This window comes from Sapajus apella, unplaced genomic scaffold (assembly GCF_009761245.1).
Source record: "Sapajus apella isolate SASKATOON/1434 unplaced genomic scaffold, GSC_monkey_1.0 scaffold106, whole genome shotgun sequence".
NCBI lineage: Eukaryota > Metazoa > Chordata > Mammalia > Primates > Cebidae > Sapajus > Sapajus apella.
This window is the reverse complement of record NW_022437046.1, coordinates 3,432,711-3,448,434: the sequence shown is the minus strand read 5'-3', so window position 1 is coordinate 3,448,434 and position 15,724 is coordinate 3,432,711. Positions and strand designations below refer to the sequence as shown.

Sequence of the window (15,724 nt, the reverse complement as noted above, 5' to 3'; positions counted from 1 at the left end):
TATCATCTGATTGCATAATAATGATACAGTTTCTGCATCACAGCCAAGATATTACCCAAACTTCTCAGTTTTAGATTTAGTCTAAAAATCCAAAATAATCATCACCATCAAATAGCTCTTTAAAACTACTATAACACAGAATCTTAGTTTTTTTTTTCTCTCCCCTGAACTATGTTATAATACTCTTCATAACACAAACACATTTAAGCTCATTACAAGATTCTGAGAACTTACGGAATGTCCATTCTGAATGAGACTGCCAGACACCAAATAGGTGACATGCAGTTGGGCTCCTGAATTTTCTTTTCGTTTCCTCTCAACATAATCGTACAGCATCCTATTTCAAAAAAAAGAAGGTACAAGTAAGTCATCAGTAAGAGTTTTTACATGATCAACTCTTAATTAATGACTTAAAAGATATATGAAATTTGATAGTCTATCGAATTTTCTGAACAGTAGCATTTTTGTTTGGCCTATGGACAGAGTTAAAAAAAAAAAAAAAAAAAGATGGACTTTAGACAGGACATGGGGATTAGAGTCAACTTGTATGGAGCTGACACAGTGACCAGTATATTAACTGAAATAAGATTAATAATAAACCAAGAGGGACTGAACTTGCATTAAAACAATGGCAATGATACATAATGAACAGAACACTGAATTAAGAAGTAGTTTGGTAACTGTCCGAGCTCCAGATAAGTTAATTTTTTTTTTTTGAGACGGAGTCTTACTCTGTTGCCCAAGCTGGAGTGAAGTGGCGCGATCTTGGCTCACTGCAACAACCTCTGCCTCCCGGGTTCAAGCAATTCTCCTGCCTCAGCCTCCCGAGTAGCTGGGATTACAGGCAATGCACCACCACGCCTGGCTATTTTTTTTGTATTTTTAGTAGAGATGGGGTTTCACTATATTGGCCATGCTGGTCTTAAACTCCTAACCTTGTGATCTGCCCAGTTCGCCCTCCCAAAGTGCTGGGATTACAGGCATGAGCCACCCTGCCTGGCCTTCTAGGCCTCTTAATTCCCAAGGTATAAATAGGAGGGTTATACTAAACTAGTGATTCTTTTAACCTGGAATTCAGGTGGCCATCTATAACCCTCCAACCCTAAAGTTTCAGCAAATGTTTATGTGCTTTTTTGGGAGGAGATGGGTGAGGGTTTTCAATTGATTCTGAAGAATGAATTACTTCAAAACATTAAGTACTACTAAGTATATGATCACAACTGTCCAGCTCTGAAATTCTAATTTTATGATTACTTAGATTTAATGCTAGTTTGGAATTGCAGAATCTAACAGCTGACTCACATTGCCCAGTATTCAGAATAATTCATTAACCTGAGATAGTCAAATACTAAATGCAGAAATAATGTTGCTTTTAGTAAAATCTCTAAATTCATGTTTACCCAATGACCCAGCAAGTATCAGACATTGGCTCCCTTCAATAATCTAATTTAAAAACACCAAAAAGAGACATAACATTTGTGTCTTTTATTTCGAGAAACATTTGCAGTCTCTCTATAATATCATACTTCTGCCAAGCACAGCTAGAAACTAAAAAATCCCAGAGCAGCTCAACCTACATTGCTGTTCACTCTCTTCTTGAAGAGCTTCCCCTCTCAGCTTCCATAAAACCATGCTCCCCTAAGTCTCCTGCTATCCCTCTCACTGCTTCTGCTTCACTTTCTGAAGAGACTTCTCTACCTCCTCCCTCTCCTTAACTGTTGGTGTTCCTGTCTTCAGCTACCTTTACTCTATGTATTAGAGTGACTGACTATCCCAGTCTGCCTGGGTCTGAGGGGTTTCTTGGGATGTGGAACTTTAAGTGACAAAACTGACAGTCCTGGTCAAACCCAGGGTGGCTGATCACCCTACTACATATTCTCCTTGGTTTATTTCATCCACCCCTGACAACAACATCATTTGCTCAAACCACCCAAGCCAGAAATCTGGGAGTCATTATCCTTCAGTTCTTCCTATCCAGTGAGTTGCCAGGTCGCATCAGCTCTCCTTCCCAAGTAATTCTTGATTCCATGCCTTCCAAATGAATCTCCTGACTAGACTATTTCAATTCCAAGTATCAATTCCTCTTCTCCTCCCCACTTCATCTTCATTATCCATGATGCTGCCAGAGTGAAGTTTAAAAAATGCAAATCAATTCATTCAGTCAACAAAGCTTTACGGAGTGGCTACTTTATGTTCTATGCCTTGGGAAAGAACAGTGAATAAAGCAAAGTTCCTACCCTCTTAGAGCTTACATTCTAGAAATGAGGCACACAATAAACATATATAATCTCAGATGACAGTAAGTCTATGGAAACAAAATTAAGTAAGGTAAGGAGGACAGAGGGTACCTGAGAGAGAGGTTTTGCTGTTTTACATAAGGTGATTAGGGAAGGCCTCATTAGCAGAACCCTGCAGGAAGGGAGAGAGCCAGCACAGTGGGTATCTTGGGACAGAATGTTCTAGGCAGATGGTCCAGCAAATGCCAAGGTTCTGGGGCAGGAATGTCAGTAAGGTCCAAGGAACAGAAAGGAGGCCACTGTGCTGCAGTGGAATAAGGACAGTAGTAGGAAAGAGAGGGCAATGCCAGGTACACAGGGCTTTGTGGCTACCACAGGACTTTGAGAAGCCATTAGAAAGTTGTGAGCAGAGGTAATGTGATCTCACCTTCCAGAGGGATCCCTGACTGCTGTGTGGACAATATACTGTAGAGGGGCAAGGGAGAAAGCAAGGAGACCAGTTAGGGGGCTACTGCAATAACCCAGCCTAGAGATGATTGGTGGCTCAGTCTGGGGTGGTAGCAGCGCAGGCAGCAATTGGTGGATGAATTCTGGGCATATTTTAAAGAGAGGAACAACAGGATTTGCTGATATACTGTGGTGAGGTTAAGAGAAAGAAAAGTCAAAAATCACTGGACTAGGCAAGTTAAAGAATGAAGCTGTAATTCACTGAGATGGGGGAAAAGCAGGAAAAGCAGGAAAAGCAGCTGTTGAAGGGAGAAGTCAGGAGTTAGGTTTTGGGGCATGTTAAATGTGCAATGCCTATTAGTCACTGTTGATGTTGAAAAGGTCGCTGGCGAGTCTTGTCTGAAGTATAAGTCCTTGTTACAAAGCTTGCAGTAGCTTCTCATCCCCTAAGGATCAACTTCAAATCTCTAGCAATGATAGGTAAGACCCTTCTTGTTCTGGGCCCTGTATCTCTGACCATTCTCCATCATGCCTACACTACTTTCATCCTTATGAAACATTCTACAATTCTGTTTATTCCTTTGTATATGCCCCTCCTTCTGCCTAGAAGGCTCTTCTCAGGCCTCATCTACCTAATTTCTCAAGACAGCAGCCCAGTTATAACCTCCTCTATGAAGTACAAACCTTTCCCCAACACCATCAGGTCACCAGCAAACTCTAATTTTTTTTTTTTTTTAAGAGATATGGTCTCACTCTGTTGCCCAGGCTGGAGTGCAGTGGCAGAGCTCACTGTAACCTTAAATTCCTGTGCTCAAGTCATCCTCCTTCCTCAGCCTCCTAAGTAGACAGGACCACAGGTGCACACTACCATGCCTGGCAATTTTTTTTTTTTTTTTTTTTTCTGATAGAGACAGGCTCTTGTTATATCTCCCAGCCTGGCCTCAAACCCCTGGGCTCAAGCGATCCTCCTGCCTTGGCCTCCCAAGATGCTGGGATTACAGGACTGAGCCATCATGCCTAGACAATGAGCCTCTGCCTTCTAAGCGCTACCAAAACTTGTCCCATATCTATTATTACAACACCTATCACCCTGTATTCTAACTACTTATTTTACATATGAGCCATCCCCTCCAGACTGTTAACTCCTTGAGTACAAAAGGTGTCCTATTCAGGATTTTTGTTGATTCCTCCTCCTTGCCCTCTGTTTCTTTCCATTGTAATGACTGTGTTAGAAGGACAGATGAGCTAACAGATCACGAACATTCTAGTTTGGACCATGCTAAAAGAAGACAGGATAGGCAGGTACCATGCCCAAGATGCTCTCAAGCTTGCTAGCCAAAGGTACTATCTTTTATCCATAACTAATAGCCCTGCCCACATCATCTGTCATTATCCTCTATTCACGTGTCTCCCCAAGTCAACCCCAATTCTTCTCTCTTATATTATTAACATAAAGTTCAAAGCAAACTCTTATTTTAGAAGAGAATTCCTGCAGCCAGGCACAGTGGCTCACACCTATAATCCCAGCACTTTGGGAAGCCGAGGTGAGTGGATCGCCTGAGGTCAGGAGTTCAAGACCAGCCTGACCAACATGAGAAACCCGTTCTCTACTAAAAACGCAAAATTAACTGGGCATAGTGGCACACACCTGTAATCCCAGCCTGAGGCAAGAGAATCACTTGAGCCCGGGAGGCAGAGGGTTCAGTGCGCTGAGATCACACCACCGCACTCCAGCCTGGGCAACAAGAGCGAAACTCTGCCTCAAAAAAAAAAAAAAAAAAAAAAAAGAATTCCTACCTACTTTTTGAGTGTTTAAAACATTTTTTATTTAATTTAAGCCAAACTTTTTTTGTGTGTATGGAGATGGAGTCTCATGCCCAGCTAATTTTTTTGTATTTTAGTAGAGACGGGGTTTCACCATGTTGCCTAGGCTGGTCTTGAACTCCTGAGCCCAAGCAATCCGCCTGCCTCGGCCTCCCAAAATGCTAGAATTACAAGTGTGAGCCACCATGCGTAGGCTGAACCAATCATTTTTTAATAAACAAAATGTAAAATATTCTTAATGACAACAGGCCAGGCGCGATGGCTCACGCCTGTAATCCCAGCACTCTGGGAGGCCCAAGCAGGCAGCTGAGGTCAGGAGTTCGAGACCAGCCTGACCAACATGGTAAAACCCCCGTCTCTACTAAAAATACAAAAAATTAGCCAGGCATGGTGGTGCATGCCTGTAGTCCCAGCTACTTGGGAGGCTGTGGTAGGAGAACTGCTTTAACCTAGCAAGTGGAGGTTGCACTGAGCTGAGGTCACGCCATTGCACCTCAGCCTGGGTGAGAGAGTGAGACACCATCTCAAAAAAAAAAAAAGAATGACAACATACATGACTTCTTACAATATGTACTTTCTACACATATGATTAATTATAGCTTCTCATTTTAGTCCATTAATCTTTTCTCCTTATCAGTTCCACCCATAATTTTCCCCAGGATGAGTATAGTGTGTTGTCCATACTGGTTTCTCTAACCCAATTTAATTCCTTCACAGCATTTTCACAATTTCAAATTATCTTGTTTAAATCAATCAAGAGAGGGACCCCATCTGTCAGGTTTACCGTTGTATGACAAAGCCTGAAATCATGCTAAAAAACAGTGTGAGGTGCAGCGCGGGAGCTCCCACCTATAATCCCAGCACTTTAGGAGGCCAAGGCAGGAGAATCAAGGCCGAGGTCAGGAGATCAAGACCACCCTGGTCAACATGGTGAAACCCCGTCTCTACTAAAAATGCAAAAATTAGCATGGCATGGTGGCATGCGCCTGTGGTCCCAGCTACTCGGGAGGCTAAGGCACGAGAATTGCTTGAACCTGGGAATCAGCAGTTGTAGTGAGCCAAGACCATACCATTGCACTCCAGCCTGGACGATAGAGCAAGATCATGTCTCAAAAACAAAACAAACCCAGTATGAATTGAAAAAACACTTCTTGAATGAATCCAAGTAAATCATTAACAACCATGCCCAGTCACTGCCCTTAGTGCCAAGAGTGATGAAAGCTTCGACTATACGTAAGAACAAAACAAAAAAGGGTACAAGAGAATCTCTAAGTCTGTTTTCTCATGTTAGTAGAAAGTTGATAACACCCATCATAATGGTTTGTTATCAAAATTGTGTAAGAGAAATGTTTGTGAAGATATCATAGTGAGGCCGAGCATGGTGGCTCATGCCTATAATCCCAGCATTTTGGGAGGCTGAGGCAGGAAAACTGGTTGAGCCCAGGGGTTCAAGACCAGGTTGATCAACACAGCAAGATCCCAGCTCTATGAAATAAAAAAAAAAAATCAACTAGCATGGTGGCGAATACCTGTAGTCCCAGCCACTCAGGAGTCTGAGCCCTGGAGGTCAAGGCCACAAGAAGCCATGTTTGAACCACTGCACTCCAGCCTTGGTGATAGAGTGAGACTCTATCTCAAAACAAACAAACAAACATAAACCATAGTGCTTAGTATTCATTCAGTAAATATGCATTGGCATTCATTGTGTGCCTGACACTGAAGACACACTAATTGTGGCATATTGCATTTTCCAAAGATGGCTGAGACAGCATCTTCCACTCCATATGTTCTACATTCTCTCATTGAGAAGTAGAGTCCACCCCTTGAATCTGGTAGAGCCAGCAATTCAATGCTTGACTTCTGAGGCTAGTCAGAAAAGGCAGCTGGCTCTACATTGTGCTAGAACACAGGCTTTTGGAGCCCTGTGCTGCTATGTAAGAAGTCCAAATACCTGGAGACACCATGCTGTGAGGAAGCCCAGGCCACACAGACCACATGCAAGCACTCCAGTCCATTGCCCCAGCTAAAATCCCAGCAGATGGCCAGAATCAACTGCCAGACATGTGCATAAAGGTGCCTAGAGATGACCAGGTTCCAATTATTAAGACTTTCCGGCCGGGCGCAGTGGCTCACGCCTATAATCCCAGCACTTTGGGAGGCCGAGGCGGGTGGATCACGAGTTCAAGAGATCAAGACCATCCTGGTCAACATGGTGAAACCCTGTCTCTATAAACATACAAAAAATTAGCCAAGCATGGTGGTATGCGCCTGCAGTCCTAGCTATTCAGGAGGCTGAGGCAGGAGAATTGCTTGAACCCAGGAGACAGAGGTTGCAGTGAGCCGAGATTGTGCCATTGCACTCCAGCCTGGGTAACAAGAGCGAAGCTCCATCTCAAAAAAAAAAAAAAAGACTTCCCAGCAGGGTTGCCAGACATCATGAACAGACATAAGCCATTCCCACTGTGCCCTATCCAAATTCCAAACCAAAAGAATCTACGTGCATAATAAAATGATGTTTCCAGGCATTACATTTTGGGGTGACTTCTGACATGGCAATAGTAATCAGAACAGTGATGAACCTGACAAATTTCCTGCCTTCATAGAGTTTATATTCCAGGGGAAAGATATAATAAGGAAAGAAAACGCAAAACAATGATACGAATTAAAAATGCTGAGATACCTGTATACCCATGTGCAAAAAAATGACGCTGGACCCTTTCCTTATACCATAAACAAAAAATTAAATCCAAGTGATTCCTAGAAGATATAGTCAGTATTTATACATTTCAGTGATTCAGTGAAAAATTAGCTTCAATTAACACCTAATCTGAAAGCTTTAGTATAGTCTTACTGTAGGGACTAAAGCATTTCTTTCTTTTTTTTCTTTCTTTCCTTCCTTTTCTCTCTCTCTTTTAGAGACAGGGTCTTGCTCTATCACCTAGATGTGATCATAGCAGCCTTGAACACCTGGGCCCAGGCAATCCTCCTGCCTCAGCCTTGCGAGTAGCTAAGACTACTGGTGCACACCACCACCTGTGGATCATGTTTGAAAAAAACTTTTTGTAAGGATGAGGGTCCTGCTATTTTGCCCAGGCTCATCTTGAACTCCTGGGCTTGAGCAATCCTCCCACCTCAGCCTCCTCAAGTGCTGGGACTACACAACTGAGCCACCACACCCAGCCAACTGAAGCATTTCTAATGTTAACAAGTACATGTCCAGGTGAAGCGGCTCATGCCTGCAATCCCAGCACTTTGGAGGGCCAAGGTAGGAGGATGGCTTCAGCCCAGGAGTTCAAGACCAGCCCGTGCAACACAGCAAAACCCCAACTCTAAAAAAAAATACAAAAAGTAGCTAGGTGTGGTGGCATGCACTTGTAGTTCCAGCTAGTAGGGAGGCTGAGGAGGGAGAACCACTTGGGCCTGGGAGGCTGAAGTTGGAGTGAGCCAAAACTGCACCACTGCACTTCTGCCTGGGCAGCAGAGCGAAACCCTGTCTCAAAATAATAGTAGTAATAATGATGTTAACAAGCACGTGATCTGCAAAAAACTTAAATGTAGTGATAATGATTTTTTAATACTCCAAGTGAATTATACAATTAAATATAAGTGCAAAAACTAAAAAAAAAACAATCTTAGGAAAAAAAGCACAGGAGTAAATCTTTACGACCCTGGGTTAGGCAAAGCCTTCTTAGATACTATGTCAGCAGCACAAGCAACACATAAAAAAGAAAACACGGCAAGGATATGGAAAAAAGAGAATGCTTATATACTATTGGTGGGAATGTAAATTAATATAGCCATTATGTAAAACAGTATGGAGGTTCCTCAAAGTATCAAAAATAGAAATACCATATGATCCAGCAGCTCCACTACTGAATATATATCCAAAGGAAATGAAATCAGTATGTCACAGATATTTGCACTCACATGTTTATTTCAACACTATTTACAATAGCCAAGATATAGAATCAACCTGTGTCCATTAATGGATACATGGACAAAGGAAATATAGGATATATGCACAATGGACTACTATTCAGGCATAAAAATGAATAAAATCCTATCATTTGCAACAAAATGGATGAACCTAGAAGAGATTATGTTAAGTGAAATAGGCCAGACACAGACAAATACCACATGATCTCACTCATTTGTGGAATCTGTAAAAGTTGATCTCACAGAAGTGAAAAGCAGAATTTTCTTTCCATAGACTGAGGTGGCTGGGAGAGGGGAAATAGGGAGATGTTGGTCAAAGGATATATAATTACAGTTAGACTGGAATAAGTTCAAGAGCTCTACTGTACAGCATGATGACTATATTTAATGATGATATATTTTTGAAAAATGCAAAGATGGTAGACATTAAATGTTCTCACCACCAAAATAACGGTGTAATACATTTATTAGCTAGATTGAGCTATTCCACAATGTATATATACTTCAAAACATAATGTTGTACACAATAAATACATACAATTTTTATTTGTCAATGTAAAAAAATCTTGGCTGGGCATGGTGGCTCACGTCTGTAATCCCAGCACTTTGGGAGGCCGAGGCAGGCAGATCCAAGATCCACTTGAGGTCAGGAGTTCGAGACCAGCCTGGCTAGCATGGTGAAACCCCATCTCTACCAAAAATACAAAAAAATTAGCTGGGTGTGGTGGCATATGCCTGTAGTCCCAGCTACCTGGGAAGCTAAGGCAGTAGAATGGCTTGAACCCAGGAGGCGGTGGATACAGTGAGCCAAGATTGTACCACTGCACTCCAGCCTGGGCAACAGAGCAAGACTCCATCTCAAAAAAAAAAAAAAATTTAGGCTGGGAACAATGGTTCACATCTGTAATCCCAGCACTTTGGGAGGCTGAGGCGGGGGATCACTTGAAGTCAGGAGTTTGAGGCCAGCCTGGGCAACATAGTGAGACCTTGTCTCTACTAAAGAAAATAATAAGGTTAAAAAATTTTTTATCCTTTTAAAATTTAAACTTAAAAAAGCACAAGCAACAAAAGAAAAAATAAATAAATTGGACTTCCTCAGCTATAAAAACTTCCATGGGCCAGACATGGTGGTTCATGTCTGTAACCCTAGCACTTTGGGTGGCCAAGGCGGGCGGGTCACTTGAACCTAAGAGTTCAAGACCAGCCTGGGAAACATGGCGACACCCCATCTCTACAAAAAACTTAAAAAAATTAGCCGAGTGTGGTAGCACATGCCTGTAGTCCCAGCTACTCAGGAGACTGAGGTGGGAAAATCACCTGAGTCCAAGGAAGACGAGGCTGCAGTGGGCTGAGATCACACCACTGCACTCCAGCTTGGACAACAGAGTGAGATCCTGTCTCAAACAACAACTACAAACGTCTGTGGGTCAAAGCACACCATCAAGAAAGTACAAAGACAATCCGCAGAATAGGAGAAAATTTTTGCAAATCGTATATTGATCAGATTCTTATATTTAGAATATATAAAAAATGCTTAAAACAACAACCAAAATACCCAATGACAAAATGGGCAAAAGTTTTGAATATCTATTTCTCCAAAGATATACAAATAGCCAATAAGCATATGAAAAGATATTCAGCGTCATTAGTCATTAGGCAAATGCAAGTCAACATCATTTATGAGATACCACCTCATACCCACTAGGATGTCTAAAATAAGACATAATAAAAAATTTTAGCCAGGTGTGGTAATATATACCTGTAGTCCCAGCTACTTGGGAGGGCTGAGGTGGAAAGATCCTTGAGTTCAAATCCAGCCTGGGCAACATAATAAAACCCCATCTTAAAAAAAAAAAAAAAAAAAAAAAAAAAAATTTTCTCCATGAAAAATCTGAGGGAAAAAAAAAAGTGCTGTTGACCAGAATGTGGAGAAACTGAAATCCTCATACACTGTTAGGACTGTAAGACAGTGTAGCCATTTTGAAAAACAGTTTGTCAGTTCCTCAAAATGTTAAATACAGAATTATTCCATGACCCAACAATTCCAATCCTAGGTATAGATACTGATATGGTTTGGCTGTGTCCCCACCCAAATCTCAACTTGAATTGTAACAATCCCTACATGTCAAAGACAGGACCAGGTGAGGATAACTGAATCATGGGGACAGTTCCCCAATGCTCTTCTCATGATAGTGAGTTCTCATGAGATCTGACAGTTTTATAAGCGGATTCCCCCTTCACTCAACACTCATTCTCTCTCCTGCCACCCTGTGAAGATATGCCTTCTGCCAAGTCTCCAGAGGCTTTGCCAGCCATGAGGAACTCAATTAAATCTCTTGTCTTTATAAATTCAGTCTCAGGTATTTCTTCATAACAGAATGAGAATGGACTAATACATATACCCAGGATAACTGAAAGTATATGTTCATATAAACACTGATACACAAATGTTCATAACAGCACATTCATAGCAGTCAAAATATGGAAATGACCCAAATGTCCATTAATGATGAATAAATAAACATAATTTGTTATATCCATATTACAGACTGAATCATGTCTCCAAAAAGATATGTTGAAGCCCTAACCCCCCAATACCTTAAAATGTGACCTTAGTTAGAAATAGTTATTGCACGGCCGGGCACAATGGCTCAAGCTTGTAATCCCAGGACTTTGGGAGGCCGAGGCGGGTGGATCATGAGGTCAGGAATTCGAGACCAGCCTGATCAACATGGTGAAACCTCATCTCTACTAAAAATACAAAAATTAGCTGGGCATGGTGGCACACGCCTGTAATCCCAGCTACTCAGGAGGCTGAGGCAGGAGAATTCCCTGAACCTGGGAGGCAGAGGTTGCAGTGAGCCAAGATCATGCCACTGCACTCCAGCCTGGGCGACAGAGTGAGACTTCATCTCAAAAAAAAAAAAAAAAAAAAAGAAAGAAAGAAAGAAAGAAAGAAAGAAAGAAATACTTACTGCACATGTAATTAGTTAAGACAAGGTCATATTAGACTAGAGTGGATGCGTAATTCAGTATGACCGGTGTTCATATAAGATGGCCATGGAAAGATACAGATACACAGGGAGATACCGTGACAACGAAGGCAGAGATTGGCACCATACAGCTACAAGCCAAGAAATGCCAATGATTGCCAGCAAACCACCAAAGGTGGGAAAAGGCAAGGAATAAGATTCTTTCCTGTAGATTTCAGAGGGAGCACAGCCCAGCCAACACCTTGCTTTTGACTTCTAGTCTCCAGTACTGTAAGATATTAAATACCTGTTGTTTTCAGTCACCCATTTGAAGTACAGTGTTATGGCAGCCCTTGGAAACTAATAAAATGTATAATGGGATATTATTTAGCCATAAGAACAAATTAAGTACTGAAAAAAAAAAAATAGACATTACAAGACTATATATGATTCCATTTACACAAAATGTCCAGAATAGGCAAATCTATAGATAGAATGATTAGCAGTTGTCTAGGACTGCGAGGGTTGGGGAGAAATGATAAGTGACTGACAGTAGGTACGACTCTGTGAATATGCTAAAAGCCACTTAATTATACACCTTAATGGGCGAATTATATCTCAATAAATCTTTTTTAAGGGAGAATTACTAAAGAAATTAACAGAATAATATGACAGTTAGGAAGGGGTGGAGATACTTAAAATAGAGGATCAGTAAGACTCCTTACAAGTGGTATCATATAAAATCTGAGCTGAAATCTGAAGGATAAGGACAGCTGAAAGAGCAGAAGGATCCTAGAGTGAGAAAACAAGCTTGATATATTCGGACAACAGAAAGGCAAATATGGCTAGAATATAAGTGAGGTAGAAAGTGGTATGGGATGAAGTTGGGTAGATAGGCAGGAGCTAGACAGTGCATTAATGCTACAAAAATGATAGGCAATCAGGGTAGCTACAGTATAATTGCAGGCATCTTCATTTCACATTTAGTGACTCTAGTCCACAGTATGCGGACTTTTAAATCCCAATAGGCTTAGTAATAAATAGTTGCCTAATTTGACATTTAAACATCTATAACCACAATGAACAATAACTCACAGGTGTCCATTCCCAAAGTTTCCTGAATTTCTTGGGCTTGGGTCAGGACTGGTCTTGGGCAATTTTAGTAAAAACCAGTTCCAATATATCCCTAAGCTAAGACTTTCAGGTTTGAAAGCCTAAACATCACCGCCAAAATCAGACTCCTAAACCTGTCTAACACTAACCAGATAAAGTCAAATCAACCCATTCTAGAGACCAGGAACTTTCTAAGACTTATGGAATGTTCTTATGACCCAAAGAAAGTTTTCTATGACTCTTCCAGGCACCATGGCTCGTGACTGTAATCCCAGCACTTTGGGAGGCTTTGGCAGACAGATCACTTGAGGTCAGGAGTTTGAGACCAGCATGGCCAACATAGTGAAATCCCATCTCTGCTAAAAATATAAAAATTAGCTGGGTATGGTGGTGGACACCTGTATTCCCAGATACTCGGGAGTCTGAGGTAGGAGAACCTCTTGAACCTGGGAGGCAGAGGTTACAGTGAGCCAAGATCGCGCCTCTGCACTCCAGCCTGTGTGACAGAGCCAGGCTCTGTCTCAAAAAAAAAAAAAAAAAGAAAACGAAAGTTCCTGTGACTCAAAGAATAGAGAAAACTCAGACCATCCTTAGGAATGAAACAAACTACATGAACATTTAACCCAATATTTGTGTCCTCAACCTGTTCACCAATTCCCCTCTTGGGATACACATGATACTGTACCTATGCAGGTCAAAAAATTCTAAAGTTAATTCAAATGCTTGCCTTTTCCCCTCTGATCTCAAGTTGGATCACAGGTTTCAGTAAGAAAAAGTGATATGGCAAAATTCAAGAACAACAATGTTCTGCACAATCCTAAACATACTCTTTTTAGTTTTACTTAAATAGTTCTCCAATGTCTTATATTGTCATACAGCTTGTGTCAAACACCTGTTGACCTCATTATGGAAGTATTTCAATAACATCCAAAACTGGGCCTAAGGAGAACATGTGAAAACACAGTGAAGATGTAAGAAACAAACATACAAATCTGAGATGTAAACCGAACTGGGCAGTCCATTTAACGAATCTGAATTAACAAAGAGATGTTAACCAGAGCCCAAGGCTGCAAATAAATCCAGTAAATTTACCATCACACATTTGTATATTTAGGTTGGTTCAAAAGTAATGGCAAAAATGATGATTACTTTTGCGCCAACCTAATACAAGTCCACCAATCTTTCAAACGATACAAAAAGTAGTAAAACCAGTATTATTTTCATTTACCCAGAAAATCAGTTCGGCCTAGAGGCTATCTGTAGAGTTAAAAGCAAAGCATAATAAAAAACAGCAAAAAAACCTCAAATGTGATTAAAATTGGTAGTAAATTGGACTTACTGTTTGGCCTGGTTTACATGAACCCCTAGTGTATAGCTCAGCCATTTGTACGTCACCTGTAAAAAGAAGAAATTTTTTTAAATGTTTTATTAGATGACTCCAGAGTGCAGATCAGTCCTGAGGGCCTGTTCCTAAAGATTCCTATTCTTAGATAATTATGCCTCATAAATTACAATAAAGGCCACTGCAGTTTTGCCAAGAACCATCTATGTAGGTAAGCAGGACCAAGTTATTTATCTTAAAAATGTTAAGCGGTTTGTTTCATGAACTAGTGAAAAATAATCTAAAAAGACAGACTAAACATATGTAACAGAAAAAGCTCTCATTTTCCTCACATTCCTCGTTTTACTTAGGTCCTTTCCTCATGGATGCCTTTTTTTGGAGCCACCAGCCAAAGCTATCCTAAAAACTCATCCAGAAGCTAGGTGACTTTGAAGTGTGATGTCTCAGAAACTTCTAAAGAAAGTTGCAACGATGTAAACATTAAAGGGCGCAGGTGGTACAGGTGTCAGGAAATGAATGAACAAAATGGGTAAATATTTTTATAAGAGATTGAACTGGGAACTACCAGCATCAAGCCTTCATCCTTCCTAGACCTAGGATGCCTGCACTCCCTTCTCTCAAAGTCTCTTCCAATTCTAAATGCCAAGCTTCCAATAGTTGTAAGACTTGGACAGGTTAGGCAAGGGCAGTGTTAATGTAGAAGGAAGCAGAAGTAAGAAAACAGACCTAGGCTGAAAAACTGCCTATCCCTACCAACAGCAAATAAACAAGTTACTTGGCCCCTCAGTTCCATTTCCTCCTCTCGGGATACCACCATTGACCTGGGATGGGTTGCGGGGAGGTCACTGTAAAGATTAAAGTGCCTTGGCACACAGCAGGCCCTCAATCATCACAGTTTGCAAAGCGCACTCACTTCCATCATCTCGCTCGATCTTTACCTCACCCCTGTGAGGCGGGTCAAGCCTCTACCAACGCTTGAATTTCCAGGAAGAGGAAACAGTATCTGGAGGTTACACCGCTTGTAACTTAACACAGTTAAGATACGATTTCCTCAACTGTAAACCTGAAACTTTAAACGCCAACCACCTTAAAAGATAGGTGTAGGGACGCCTTAGAAATACTCTCAGTCCACGGCCCTCCCTCCGCGCCCGGTCTCGGCGGCTCCAGCCCCAGGCTCTGTTTCCCGTACTCCCACCCAAGGGACGCGGACTTCCGTGTGTGCCGAAGGACCTCCCCGGCTAGTCCTCGCTCGCCCCGGGGCACAGAGCTCGCCCGGGTTCCCTCAGGGGGACCTGTCTGCCCCTGGTCTCCACGAAGCCACAAGTAGAGAAGGAATCAAGGTCCCGCCGCCCTGGCCGGGCCCGGGACCCCGGTCGCACGCCCGCGTTCCCCAGTCATAGCTGCTCACGATCTTGTTTTGGTCCGTGACGAACTCGTCTATATTTTCCAGATAAAGCTGGTCCGCCATGGTGCTGCAGCGCCGGGACCCGCCTCTAGCCCCTCTCTCAACCACCGCCACAGCTCCCGCCGGCGGGAAACGTCTTTGCTCCCTCCCAGGTCTCGGGTCGTTTCCCCGGCAACGGAGGCGACGCACTACGGCGGCCCTCGGAGGGTCAAACTAGTCACGGAGACGGCGCAGGCTGAAGTAGGCTGAGCAAGTAGCAAACACGCAACTGAGGGGCCTCCTGGCTGGTTTTTTCCTATACCTACGTACCTATGATAAAGTTTAATTTATAAATTAGGCAAAATGAGAGATTAACAAAAATAATTAACGATAAAATAGAACAATTATTATGAAACACTGTAATAAACATTAGTGAATAGGATCCCTCTCTCAACATATGTTGTTGGTT

General features: G+C 42.0%; 1 protein-coding gene across 2 annotated transcripts in view; it reads right to left on the bottom strand.

Annotated features, from left to right (window-relative positions):
* POLD3 (DNA polymerase delta 3, accessory subunit) overlaps positions 1 to 15,463 on the bottom strand; it is a 47,963-nt gene extending 32,500 nt beyond the window's left edge. The window contains exons 1-3 of one of the 2 annotated variants that reach the window (XM_032259065.1): positions 15,280 to 15,463; positions 13,869 to 13,924; positions 235 to 337 (exon numbers count right to left, since the gene is read on the bottom strand). In XM_032259065.1, the coding sequence (XP_032114956.1) occupies positions 235 to 337; positions 13,869 to 13,924; positions 15,280 to 15,339 (219 nt within the window). In that variant the 5' untranslated portion in view covers positions 15,340 to 15,463. The remainder of the gene's footprint in view (positions 1 to 234; positions 338 to 13,868; positions 13,925 to 15,279) is intronic. The other variant, XM_032259066.1, reaches the window with a different exon arrangement.
* Positions 15,464 to 15,724: the final 261 nt, after the last annotated feature.